Raw genomic sequence first — 14,363 nt, 5'->3', positions numbered from 1 at the left:
GTCGCTTGTGCTGTGCAAAGTCTTATGTGAGTGGAGAATAATGTTTTTAATGAGCAAGCAGTGGTAGAAACTTCAGTTTTGAACAACTTCTTTGTGTTTTCTGTGCCTTGACCTCCCAGATAATTTGTTTCCCTCTCTCTGTCCTTCGTTAGGTGTTTGTAAAATCAGAAAAACTTGAGGTAATTTCCCCGACTTTGCAGACAGGTGAGATGGAGGCAGAGCAATCTCCATTTCACACCTCTCAGGGCTCAGCTCAGCTTGGAGATGTTTTCCTGACGTCTCTCGCATCCTTTCAAATCCCTGGGCAGCTTCGCCGGTTTCCAGCCGTGGCTTTCCTTGGCGCATCCCGCTCATGAAATATTGAAACTCAGCCCTCACAGACATCACTCTCTCATTAATATTGCAGCCTGCCCTAAACACATTGCTCCAAACATTTTGGGATCTTCTCTGATGTCGGGTTCGGCTGTCTGTCTCTGCCCCGACACGGGCAGGGTGGTTCTTGGGTGGCACGCGATGCAAAGGACGAGTCTGGACTCTTCAGCTTTTCCATCTTCAGATTGTTTATTATTTCTTATCTGCAAAATTTTCTGTCTGTCCAACAGAGGTCTGATCTGCAAGCAGTCACAGGCACTCTCTGACCACCCACGGGGCGGTCATGTCTTTTTATACTAAAATCTACGTACACAATATTTACCTTTATTTCCCAATGCTTTTCACCCATGTTGGCAAGTGCACCTTCACCATAAACCAATCCCCAAGTGCCAACATCACCACAGGAGATGGAGGACAAGAAGAAGAAAGAAGAAGGACAAGACACGCCCTGATCCCTCCATCTTGTCTCCATAACCCCCCTGTACCAAAAACCCCAAAGTTTATATTTCACCCTCTAAATGTGTCTCTTTTACACCTTTTACTCTAAAGTGATTCTCTTGTCCTCAAACTCTTGTCACTTCTGTGGATGGATCAAAATCAAGCCACCAAACACTCTTGGCAACATTCCAGGATTTCTGAGACCCCCAGGGGTTCTCCTGGCATCTCTGGACATCGGGAACGATGTGCTGAGATCCCACACTCTGAGTCCATCAGGTGCAATTAAGGAGCTTGTTGAGGTCCAAGAAAGCAGAAAACCTCATGAATGTTCCTCATATTGTACCATCTCCAGCTGGAGTGAGTTTTTGGGTTCCATATTGAATGATACCTCATTACATTTTTCCCTGATTCATAGAGGATAGGATGATTTTCCTGACAGTGGACTTTGGAAGGGGGAATATTTTGATTTTTGCTTGCTTGGAAGTAGTGAAAAATGACACCGTTCATGCTTTAGGCTTGAGTGAGTTTATGGTGGAACGTCACAGATCCATCAGATTGTGTAGCTTGGAGACTGTAATAAAGATAAAACAACTGGCAAGTAATCACTGCCCTGAAAAAATAGCAAAAAGGAAATGCTTAGGCTTTGATAGTGTAATAAATTTCCAATATCTGAAAATAAGGGTTGGAAATGACAAATCACTGCATTTCTCTAAGAGTATTGTTTGCCAGTTTTGGGTTTCTGTGGATTCTTGATTAATGGAGAATAAACTGTGAAGTGGCCATCAAAGCACAAAACTAATATTTTTCAGCTTTTCTCAGTGTGCTGCTGTTGTCTCTGAATTAAAAGGTGCTTTTTCCTTAATTAACATCTGCAGGTGTTTTTCAAGAACAACAGAAATGGATATTTTGAAGTAAACAAAAGAGGGAACTCTTGTGGATTTAGAATTAAATTACTCATCTTGTTATTGTGGCTAACAGGGGTCATGCTGGGCATGAGGAGAATCCTGGGCCATAAATCCACATGGCAAAATTAACAATTTGCTTTTCTTGAACTTAATTAAAAACTAGATATGAAAAGGATGGAAACCACTTGGAGTGCAGCAAAGTTTTATCAGTTTTTTTTTTTTTCAGAGTGTATTTTTGTTTTTCTTGTGATACAGAAAACTCCTTGGCCCTCAGAGATGATTTCTTGTTTGGGTCTTAAATTTCTATTTCTGTGTTTCAAATTCTAATTTCTAATTGGAAAGTGGAGCCAGTTTTATATTTCTGCTTCTCTTACCCTGTTTGACTTTATATGATGGTTGTCAGTTATTAATTTTAGGTTGTGATTTAATTGAGAAATTAGCTTTCCTCTTGTTTTGCCTTGTGTTACTATGTTGTTATTACTTGATTTTAAGGGATGTGGGTTAAGTGTTTCAGTCTGTTTTAGATCATGCACTGAAATATTTGATAAATTCACAGGTAAATTCTCTTGTGCTTAATCTTGCATGTAGGACGTTCATAGTTGAAAAGCTGTGCAATAACAAATGCCATTAAAATCCCATATTTCCTGCTCTTCCAGAAAAAAAAAAAGAGTGGAATAAAAAGATGGAATGCAGAAGCAGAAATGTTTTTTTGGTGAAGTATTTTCCCTTTGGTCTGAAGCTCTGCTGGAGAGGAGGTTGGAATGGGTGGTTTGATCACATGGATTTGATTTCTGCACCTTCTGCCCATATCTCAGAAAATCAAAGTTAACAAAACCCGGCTTTTTATTTATTTCTATTTTAAATATATTAAACTTTTTATATTTATGTATTTTTTATATCTGGGAGTGTCTTCCAGAATTCTTTTTGCTTGTTGTTGTGTGATTGCTCCTCGAGGTGATGTGGTGGCTTTTGTGTTCAACGTGAGCCAAATCTGATTTAGAGGTGGAATGTACTGCAAACATTATTTTGATTAAAGTGACTTCAGGACTAAAACAGTCCAAAATTTGTCTTACAGTGGAGCCTGAATATGACAATGTGATAACAAAAATACTCAAATTCTTGTTATGCTTCTCTGACAGGAATAAATCTTCTGAGATCCCTAAATCCTGCGTGATTGGTTTGTCAGGATTTACCCATCCTCTTACAAAAAAATACAGATATATAAATTTTCTTCACAGCATTAAGTTAAGAGTGTTGAAGTTTTCAATGACAGTGCTGGGGAAAGGCAGGAATTGTTGCTTTTTTTGTGTTAGTTGTGTGCTATAAAGCAGTTGAGAAATGAAATATTGTGAAGTGTTAACGCAGACTTTAACTGGAGCTGCTTCTTAATGCTTGATGTGTGTTTTCCAATAGCACCATGAGAAGTGATTGCCTTGCATGCCACACTTCATTAAATCAGCCACTCCACACTTCTTAAAGCAGTATTTCATAATTATTTCGAAGGATTTTATTCAAAAAGATATCAATTGTGTGGGGAAAATGTATAGCCAGCAGCCTTTTCTGCTGCTTCAGCAGCTTTTTTAACATCCTTTCTGTATAAATGATCAGTGTAACGCTCTCTGTTGTCTGGAGTTCTGTGCTCAAACACAAGAACCATTAACTTGAGCCTTTATTTCTGCTGTAATTAAAAATGCCACTTGAAAAATTCCTGTGGAATTCCTGGAGTAGTGACAAGTTTATATATATATACTTGTATATGTATATAAACTTGTATACTTTATATATATATACTTTTTTAAATTTTATTTTTTTATTTTACTTTTGCCTAGCTAATATAACTTATAGATAATAATATCATTTATTACTGTAAATCCAGCTGATGTTTGCCTTTATTTGGTACATGCTGAATGCCAGGAAAATGAATTTGTAATGCCAAGGAAAAAAAACCCTACTGGAGGTTGATGCAGGCGAATGTTTGCCATCAGCAGGATCTGCAGAATGTTTGTTTCATTAAGCTCCTACAAGCCACCCAATTATGGAACTCAAATAAATGAAAATGACTTCAAAATCCCGCTTATTTGTTAAAAACTCTGCTGAATTTCAATCAGTTGAGATGGCAGTTTAGGATATTGTTTTGGGAGTAAAAACTGCCCTAAATTAAAGTTTTTTTGAGGAATTTAACTCGTTGCGTTGTGTGATCCTGGTCACAGAAATGAGGGTGAGAGTTGATAAAAAAAGAGTTGAAATTTTTGCTTGAAGGTGCTGCCAGAAGCAGTGTTGGGCATGAAAAAGTTCCTTTTTGGCCTAAATTGTAAAAAATTTGATCATGAAATAGTGTCATTTTCTTTTATGGTAGAACACCCTGCAAGGAAAGGGAAAGGAAGGAAAAAACCAAACAGTAAAATGCATTTTTTTTCACTGAGGTGACTTGAGTGTTTTGATCTAGATTTAAATGAGAGATTAGGAAGAAGATCTAATTTGATAAAAAGAAGAATTAAATGTAAATATCTTAATGTTGGGGGGTTGCTTTATATTGGGCTTTTTTGGAGGGTTTTTTTTTTGTTCATGAGGGGTTTTTGGTTTTTAATTTTTCATAGTTTCGAATATTGAAACTTTTGACTGGGTTTTTCTGCTATTTTATATGTAAAATAAGTTTCATATCTTTTAATTACTCTGCTGTGTACAGCAGCATAAAGAAGAGACATTTTTAATGGAAAACCTCTTTTAGGAGGTCAAATCCAAGAAGAATGAGGAAGGATCTTCCTTCAGTCTTGGAAAGCATTAAATGCTCTTTATTGCTCACCAGAAAAAGGTGCTGAGACTACTATTTTGACACTTTTTTTCCTTTTTAGGCAAAACATGATTTCTCCAATCCAAAAGACAACCAGCATGTTTTGACTGAGCTGTGTGAAGGATTGTTATGATTGTATGAAGGATTTGTTATATCAATCCTGATGGAGTAATTTAGGGGACCTTGGGAAATCACTTAATGGAATTTGGTCCATGTCTGCATAATCTGACTTTTTTATTTTTTTTTTTTTTTAGCTGGAGTAATTGAAGATGCAGCTTAATAAACTTTTATAAAGATTCCCAGTTGGTAGCTGCATTTCAGAGGCTTTGGAGCTGAGCACTGAAGTAATACATCTTGTAATTGTCTTTTTTCCTCCCTACCTCACTTAAATGTATTCCCTGGGGAAGAATCTAATGTACTCTAATGCTGGTACCTTTTACAAAGTGACCCGACTCATTAGGATTTGTTCTCCAGAGCTCCCTTGACAACAGATAAATGCACTGAGAATATTGAAGCTTCCTCTCCATCACTCTTTCAAACAACAACAACAACAAAAAAAAATCTATTTGAAACCCAGTGTTTCATAGCTCCATTACTGCTCTGAGTTCCGTGCTTGGTGTCACAGCACACAGGTTTTATTCACTGAGTGTTCCCATGAAAATGAGACACGGTGTGCTTGTCTCAAGCACTCCATTGAAGGTTTCAAATCTATTTATGGCTCGTGACATAGAAACATTGAGAATTTTCTGGGCCTGAAGTTGCCTTTATTAACTCTGTTGCAACAAGTTCAATAACTTATTTTCTCTGCTCCTCTTAGGTGGCTGGGAAAGGTTGATGATGGTTCTTCGATCTTCGTGGAGCTTGGGAAATGGATGAAGTCCTTGGGTTTATGGTGTGTTTAGGGAGGAAAGCACTTCCCCAGTGCAGGAAAGCTTTTAGGTGGAAATTGAGTGCCTGCTGGCTGCTGGGAAAAGGATTTTCCCAGAAAAATGGTTCCATAAAACCAGACAAAAACCCAGCCAACCAACAGAGTTCTCTGCATCTTACTTAAAAATATATTTATTGAATCAGTTTTAATTTATATGATTTAACAAACAATTGTGTCAAAACTTGTAGCTTTTGTGTATTCAGATTTTGATACTTCAATTAGAAATAAACTTCTGGATTCTTTCAGTGAATATTTCTATTTAAGTGTCTTAAGAAGCCAAGAGTAAAAAGCATTGCTGTGACAGCTTTTAAAGCGACTTACCTGCTTTGAAACAACACTTGGAAAGCAGATTTTGTATTTTCCCTCAGCCTAAATCTCCCTGCACCTCCTGCAGGTTGAAACAAGAGCAAATGTACGTTCGGGATGAGTTTGGCAAGCTGCTGGAACGGGAGAGGATCTCCTCAAACGAGCACCTGACTCGAGCCATCCTTCGCGAGAGAGCGGCCACCGAGGAGGAGCGGCAGAAGGCTCAGCGCTTTGTGAGTCCTCACGTGCTGGGAGGGATGGGAGTGGGGCAGGAAAGTCTCACAGATGTGTGTGTGTGCTTGGCAGAAAGGTCTGTGAATGGAGAATTTGAGAGTGACATAGAGGTGGAAGCAAGGTTTGGTATAAAAGAATAGTGGATGTGTAAATTGAGGATTGCTCAGCCAGTCTTGCTGGACAACGGAGAAAGCAAAGGTTGTGTCGTGTCTCTGAATGTGGAATTTGAGAATGAAATAGAGATGGAAGCAAGTTTTGATATAGAAGAATAGTAGATGTGTAAATTAAGGTTTGCTGAGTCTGATTTATTAAAAATACGGATATTGATCTAGTACCGATATCCAGCTGTGGTGGACAAAAGCTCCCTAACAGTTTAGAGTTAGAAAGTGTGTGTTTATTGTGGGATAGCTCCCAAATACACACCACAATTCACAGGTGATTCCAGAGTCCTTTTATCTGTACAAGTATTGAGTACCCAAAATACAAATCCATATTCATATCTATGGTTCATCCCATTCCCAGATCCAGATCAATAAGGATATTGATCTAGTACCAATATCCAAAAACTCCCTAACAGTTCAGAGTTAGAAAGTGTGTGTTTATTGTGGGATAGCTCCCAAATACACACCACAATTCACAGGTGATTCCAGAGTCCTTTTATCTGTACAAGTATTGAATACCCAAAATACAAATCCGTATTCATAACTTTGGTACATCCCATTCCCAGATCTAGATCAATAAGGATATTGATCTAGTACCAATATCCAAAAACTCCCTAACTGTTCAGAGTTAGAAAGTGTGTGTTTATTGTGGGATAGCTCCCAAATACACACCACAATTCACAGGTGATTCCAGAGTCCTTTTATCTGTACAAGTATTGAGTACCCAAAATACAAATCCATATCCATAACTTTGGTACATCCCATTCCCAGATCCAGATCAATATGGATATTGATCTAGTACCAATATCCACAAACTCCCTAACAATTCAGAGTTAGAAAGTCTGTGTTTATTGTGGGATAACTCCCAAATACACACCACAATTTACAGGTGATTCCAGAGTCCTTTTATCTGTACAAGTATTGAATACCCAAAATACAAATCCGTATTCATAACTTTGGTACATCCCATTCCCAGATCTAGATCAATAAGGATATTGATCTAGTACCAATATCCAAAAACTCCCTAACTGTTCAGAGTTAGAAAGTGTGTGTTTATTGTGGGATAGCTCCCAAATACACACCACAATTCACAGGTGATTCCAGAGTCCTTTTATCTGTACAAGTATTGAGTACCCAAAATACAAATCCATATCCATAACTTTGGTACATCCCATTCCCAGATCCAGATCAATATGGATATTGATCCAGTACCAATATCCACAAACTCCCTAACAGTTCAGAGTTAGAAAGTTCAGAGTTATTGTGGGATAGCTCCCAAATACGCACCACAATTCACAGGTGATTCCAGAGTCCTTTTATCTGTACAAGTATTGAATACCCAAAATACAACTCCGTATTCATAACTTTGGTACATCCCATTCCGTGCTCCGTGTGGTAATTAGTTCAAAAGCTGTTAAGCATTTGTTCCTTGAAATGGGTCCGTGGTCCCTTTCATGGGGAGGGGTCCCAAAATGAGGAAGTAAATGAAGTCTTCCTCATTCTGACCTTTCTACCTTTTCAATGCAAATCTGACAAATGAACCTTTGATGGAACTCCCATTCCCTGTCTTCAATTGGTTTCAGAACAGAGGAGGCCACAATTGTCTTATGTTCCTAAAAGCCATTTATCAGTTTCTGTGTTCTTCATTATAAACCCAGCTAACCAAACATTGTGCTGACAAGCAATCAATTATTAGTTAACTACTAACTCTTAACTTCATCAAGGACTACCCATTTATTTTAATTAACTCCAATAAAGCTGATCTCTAACTAAAATCTTAGCTCCTCTAAAATCTCTAAATTCCTTAAAGTTTATGTCTCAAGTCTTGCTGGACAACTAAGAAAGCAAAGGTTAAGTTGAGTCTCTGAATGTAGAATTTGAGAATGGAATAGAGATGGAAGCAAGTTTTGATATAGAAGAATAGTAGATGTTATTTCCTGTATCAAAGCTGAATTCAAAATCTGTACCACAGGGAAATGCATTTCTGTGTATCCTTTGTCAGGATGCTTGAGAAATTCCATATTATGGATATGAAAGTCCTTTATTTAGTTATTTGGCTGGTTAATTATCACTTGCTTCAGAATATCAAAGTTAGCAGTTGTGTCATCTGGGTTTTGATCAATCTTCCTGGTTCCATCTGGGAAATTTGGAATTTGGAAATAGCTGGTGCTTCTTGGGTTCAGGTTTGTTATCACCACTGCAGATTTGCCATTTCCACTGTAGCCTGTTCATTCTTTGAAGTGGGTGCTCTAAGATTAGAAAATAGCAATAAAGTTTTGTTTATTTCCTTAAAAATGAAAATACTGAGTAATTCTCACCTTCCTGTAAGCCTGCTCTTTATTTTCCTTCAATTAATTTAATAAATTGAGGATTGCTCAGCCAGTCTTGCTGGACAACCAAGGAAGCAAAGGTTATGTCGAGTTGGAAAGAGGTTCTGTGACTTAGAGCAAAGAATAAGCTGACCACAAACAAAAAGATGTTTATACCAAGCAGAAAGATTCCACAGGCAAACAAGACATGTCCATGTGGCAAGTAGAAAAAAGTTTAGTTATCTGGCTGGGTAATTTTTAATTTTCACTTGTTTCAGAATATCAAAGTTAGCAGTTGTGTCATCTTGGTTTTGCTCAATCTTCCTGGTTCTATTTGTGAAATTTGGAAATACCTGGTGCTTCTTGGGTGCAGCTTTGTTATCACCAGATATTTTCCATTTCTACTTGTTCATTCTTTGATGGGTGTACTCTAAGATTGCAAAGTAGAAATTAAAGAATTTTCCACTGCAAGAAAACTGAAAAGCAACTTGAAGCTTAAACTGTGACATACTAACTCACGTGGTTGGACAGCATTGACCATAACATGGTAATTACAGTAGTTATGACAGGCTATAGGTAAAAGTAAAGGTATTGGTTGGTTCTTATGGATTAAGATGCTCAGCAAAGAAAAATTTATAATGCAATGTAACTAAAATTTAAGGGTCTTCAGGCCTGCCTGCAGCTGTAGTGTGCCTCTGTCACCAACCCTGGACTGTTGTAACATCTTGGATACAATAGAAACTGCATTTTGAAGACCCCATGAAGGCTGTTACTCTCAAATATTTGCAGAAATCACAGATATTCCAAGCACCTTTCTCCTCTGGCCTATTGGTAGAAGAGGAGAGCAGATCTCTTATTTTATTTCTTTTTTCATGACTAGGTAGCAGCATGTCATTTTATTTTGGTTAAATATCCCTCTTTTAAGGGGTTTTGCTGCTTGTTTCCAACTTTGGAAGCAGCTCAGTGAAAAATTCTGTTTAAAAGATTCATCTCTTGTTAGAGCTGATGTATTTAACCTTCCTGACAAGGAAATTGGAACATATGGTTGGCTGTTTTCCTCAGAAAACTGACATTATACAGTTCAGTCCATTTCAAATGTCTGCCAGATTTATAACTTCCTCTATGGAGTGTTTGCTTGCTGTAGTGAGTCTCTATTGACTCTTCTTTCTAACAATAATCATTATTGTATGAGGTGGGAATATGCTTTAAAAATACAAATATACTTGAGGGTGAATACTAAAGAAATCATTATTTTCAAGGCAAAAAGTTGAAAATACTTAATGTGAGCGTTGCTGTGAAAATAAATGGGAATGACTTATGTCAGCTGCAACATAAATATTTGTTGGGCTCTCTAAATCTGGAGTAAAATCCAAAGGTTTTGAGGTTTATGGGTTGGTATCTTAGTAATCAATCACTTCAATAAGCAATAGCTTTGTCTGTGCTGTGGGATTTAAAATCTGATATTCATGTTATTTTTCCAAATCCTGATTTTAAACCAAACCAATTCCACCTCAGTGCTGATATCTTTTCCAGCAATTTCTGGATTCTTTTTCACCTCTGTGCTAATGTTATTGTTGAAGAATAATTTCAGTGTTGTAAACAAATGTTTAATATTTTGTCATTGTAAAACATGGGAACAAAGGAGAATGGAAAGGAATTATGACCAAGGTACAGCATCAGTTATGTGCCTTAAATCCTTGGATTCTTAATGTTGTGTGGGAGAGATAAGGGTTTTGTGGCCTGGAGCTAATGAGGAGCTGAAGATTTATAATGGAGACTATTATTTGCATAATTACTGGGGGTTTGCATCTTTTTCTCCCTGTTGTGGTGATTTTGGGAAGCACAAGCTGGATTTCTCCTCAGCCAGAAGCTCAAGAAATTCCTTATTATGGATATGGAACTGCTTTATTTAGTTATTTGGCTGGTTAATTTTCACTTACTTCAGAATAAGATATATAATTTTATATATATATATAAATATATATATATATATAAAGTTAGCATATATATATATAAAGTTAGTTATATATATATAAAGTTAGTTTATGTCTTCTTGGTTTTGCTTAGTCTTCCTGGTTCCATTTGGGAAATTTGGAAATACCTGGTGGTTCTTGGCTGCAGGTTTGTTATCACCAAACAGATATTTTCCATTTCCCCTGTGGCTTGTTTGAAGTGTATACTCTTAATATTGCAAAATAGCAATAAGGTTTTGTCTGTTTCCTTAAAACTGAAAATAATGAGTAATTCTCACCTTCCTGTAAGTCAGCTCCTTTATTTTCCTTTAATTGGTCAGATTTTATTCCTTTGGCTTCATTGCTTACCCTAACCTGTGCATTTATTTCGTGTAACAGAGCAGAATTCCAAATCTGTACCAAAGGAAAATGCATTTCTGTGTATGCTTTGCCAGGTACTGTGAAGAATTCTGTGTTTTAGTAAACTGCTCCAGCAGGTTTGTATTTTATGGAGCCCAGATTTGATTTGTCAGACTCTTTTTGGAGAAAAACAAAAGTGTTCCTGAAGTGTCAGTAGCAAAATAAATTCCTTTGCTGCTGCTAAATTGTTTAAATAGTGCAAAGGAAAAGAAATTATGGTGAAGAAGGAAGAATTTGATTTTTCCTTTGTAAAGGGTGCTAATTCAGGTTTTATTAAATAGATGCAAAATGAAGTCACATTTCCCATTCTTGAAGAATAAATTTATAGTGTTATCCCAAAAGTTTAGAATTAGCTTTTTATACAAATGAGGGAATAAAAAAGGATGAAATGATGTGTTAATACCTGAAATACTTTTGTGCTGTGACATGTCCCAGGAAGTGCCCTCAGTTCAGGGGTTGGCAGGTGGCTGCTGGGATGTCAGCTCCTGCAAAAACACATTTTGGGCTAATCCAAAGGCTTGCCAAGCAGTAATTCTGACATTTGTGCCAGCAAAAGTAGAAATTATTGTTCAGAGTGGCATTTCCAAACCCTGGAAATCCCTTGTGGGGTTAGTGTGAGGATTTAATCAACTCTTGGTGCTTAACTCAGCAGAAATTAAGGCAGCTGCTGTCTGTTCCTGGAGCAGTCCTTGAAATGCCACTGGCTGGGAGCATTTTGGACACAGCCTGGGTTTGCTTATCCCACAGATTTGGGATTTTGTTATCCCACAGAATTGGGCTTTCCTTATGCCACAGATTTTGGGCTTTCCTTATCGCACAGATTTGGGATTTTGTTATCCCACAGAATTGGGCTTTCCTTGTCCCACAGATTTGGGATTTCCTTATCCCACAGATTTGGGCTTTCCTTATCCCACAGATTTGGGATTTCCTTATCCCCCAGATTTGGGCTTTCCTTATGGCACAGATTTGGGATTCCCTTACATCACAGATTTTGGATTTTCTTATCCCACAGATTTGGGCTTTCCTTGTCCCACAGATCTGGGATTTCCTTATCCCACAGATTTGGGATTTTCTAATCCCACAGATTTGGGACTCCCTTATCCCACAGATTGGGATTCCCTTACGTCACAGATTTTGGATTTTCTTATCCCACAGATTTGGGCTTTCCATACCCCACAGGTTTGGGCTTTCCTTGTCCCATAGATTTGGTCTTTCCTTATCCCACAGATTTGGTATTTCCTTGGCTCCCAGCACACCAGGGTTGGGTGCTTTGATGGTGAAGAATTTATTTTCTTCTTTTCTGTCATGTCAGTGCAGATAGGAGCTGAAGCAAATTCTTCACAAACCCATCCTGCAGCCCTCCCTAAATGCAGCCAATCTGCTTTATAACAACTCCAAAAGCAGCTCCATTGAGGAAATTGCAGAGTCTGTGTGCAGGGCAATTGTCAGGGGGGCAAAACGAGAACTGCTTGAAGTGGCCTTGCCACCAAACGAGGTGGTTTTGTACCTTTAGCTTTACTCACTTTGGAATTGTGACATTTGCAAAGCATCTCAGTGTGATTTCACCAAAGGACAAAGTGCATTGTGTGCTGGAAGTCAAGAACTGCAGCTGGTTAAAAATACTTCTTTTTTCCACACACTCTTAACATGGATATGATGTTTTTTTCTGCCCATTCCTCTTGAAAAAGAGCTTCGGAATAAATCAAATCTTTTATTTCAGCCCAGCCATAAAGAATTTTGATGTTGGTGTGGTTCTCTGCAGCAAAGGGTGAAGCTGAATGTCCTTATGATGGCTCCAAGAGTACTTGAATTATATTTCATCACTTAGACCTGTTCTCTGCCATATTTATTATTGGAGATTTTTGCTGCAAATCTCAAACTTGGGCCTGGTTGAGTTGGGCACAGCCTTGTAGAGTGGCTTTCAATGTGGTGGCTTTGCCATAAATAGTTTATTGATGTTCCATCACTTGAGTCATTATGAAAGTCAGGGTGAGATGAGGAGAATATGGAGTAGAAAATCAATAGTTATCCAAAGTGCAGAGGACCTGTTGTATTTCCATCTCCTAATAATGACCTGGAGTGTACTGTGAACACATTTGCTCCTCTGTCTGGACTGAAACGAGTTGTCATTAGAAGCCTTTATGTTAGAAAATGGTTTTATTGAGCTGCCAATGACATTAAAGTCTCATTTCCCTTTGAAGAGGCACAGAAATATTGTTCTGTTCATGTGCTGTAACCAGAACATTAAAATTTGATTATTGCTATCATTAGAAGTCTGTATCCATACTAATGCAATTACATCTATTTGCCCATGTGTTGTTCCAGGCTTTCATTGAAGCACCTGGTTGAGAGTGAAATCTGCTGGTGCTGAGGAATCTCATTGTTTTGTAAATTACTTTCTGCACAAGAAGTTCTATCAAAAAATTCCTCGCTCAGAAAAAAAAAAATCAATCTGGTAGAAGTATCTTTATATTAAAAAGCACTTTTTTTTTGCACTTTAGGTCACTGTGATAATCAGATTATTGGAGATTTTTTTTTTCCCTGGCAAAATCCTATTTGAGATGTGAAGTTCTTTTACTTGTCTGAGCCCTGAGATCAATAGACAAAATACATTCCTGGCCATATCAGAGCTGAAGTGTGTTGAGTTCTGTGAGGAGGAAATCTGACCTGTTGTCATAATTGAATACAGGTTGTTAAAATGGAGTCTTCTGCTCCTCTGGGCCTGAACTGGTTTGGTGTTTTCCCCATCACCCTGGGGTGACTGGTCCCAGTCAGTGCTGGGCAATGACCTCCCCTTTGGGCTGCATTTATTTTTCCTGTCCTCAATTCATTAACTCTGGCATGAGGACGTTTCCTATTTTCCATAAACAGATTAAATCCTGACCCTTCCTGCTCTTTCCAACCAGGCCTGGACAAACCATATTTTAAGGATGACTTCACTAGGAAATACCAGGGGGAAGAATTAAATGAGTTAAGGCATTAGTTCTCAGGAGAAGAGTCTGTTTACAAACCTGCAGTATTTATTACATACCTCATTTAGCTCATTCATCATTTTAATAGAAAAATGAATCTTTTTAGATGATTCTGAAATAATTTGAGGTAAACTACACAGCCTGAGGCAAAACAGGATTGCTTGGTGCAGGGAGGGCTTTTGGAGAAGTAAGCACGAGCAGAGACTGTAATTCACAATTTATGGCAGTAAAAATATTAAAGGCTCATATTTGAACATGAGATTTAAGGTTTGGGAAGCACATGGTATAAAATTAAATCTACTGACAGTTGTTTTGTCTCTCGTTCCTCAGTTTTATAATTTAGCAAGTAGAAATTTTTCATGAAACCTTGTTGAAAGTGGAGATTTGGGGAGATTCACTCATAAAACCTTATTTAGTCCTACACACATGGGGGTTTTTTTTGATGTTTTTATGGCTTGGAAGTGGCAGTTTTGTTGCAGCAAAAACTCTGTTTCCTATGGGCAAACCTGGATTTGGTTGTTCCTGTCATAGAAGACAGGAGGAAGAAGGTATTTTGGAATATTGAGGATGGGATT

At 37.8% G+C, this 14,363-nt stretch overlaps 1 protein-coding gene across 2 annotated transcripts in view; it reads left to right on the top strand.

Annotated features, from left to right (window-relative positions):
• Window positions 1–14,363, top strand: part of CHCHD3 (coiled-coil-helix-coiled-coil-helix domain containing 3) — a 147,391-nt gene that overhangs the window by 34,674 nt on the left and 98,354 nt on the right. For both annotated transcript variants that reach the window (XM_054631443.2, XM_054631442.2), the window contains exon 4: window positions 5,829–5,973. In XM_054631443.2, coding sequence (XP_054487418.1) covers window positions 5,829–5,973 — 145 coding nt within the window. The remainder of the gene's footprint in view (window positions 1–5,828; window positions 5,974–14,363) is intronic.

The sequence above is a fragment of the Agelaius phoeniceus genome, chromosome 5, assembly GCF_051311805.1.
Source record: "Agelaius phoeniceus isolate bAgePho1 chromosome 5, bAgePho1.hap1, whole genome shotgun sequence".
Taxonomy (NCBI): Eukaryota; Metazoa; Chordata; class Aves; order Passeriformes; family Icteridae; genus Agelaius; species Agelaius phoeniceus.
This window is presented reverse-complemented; position numbering and strand designations above follow the sequence as displayed.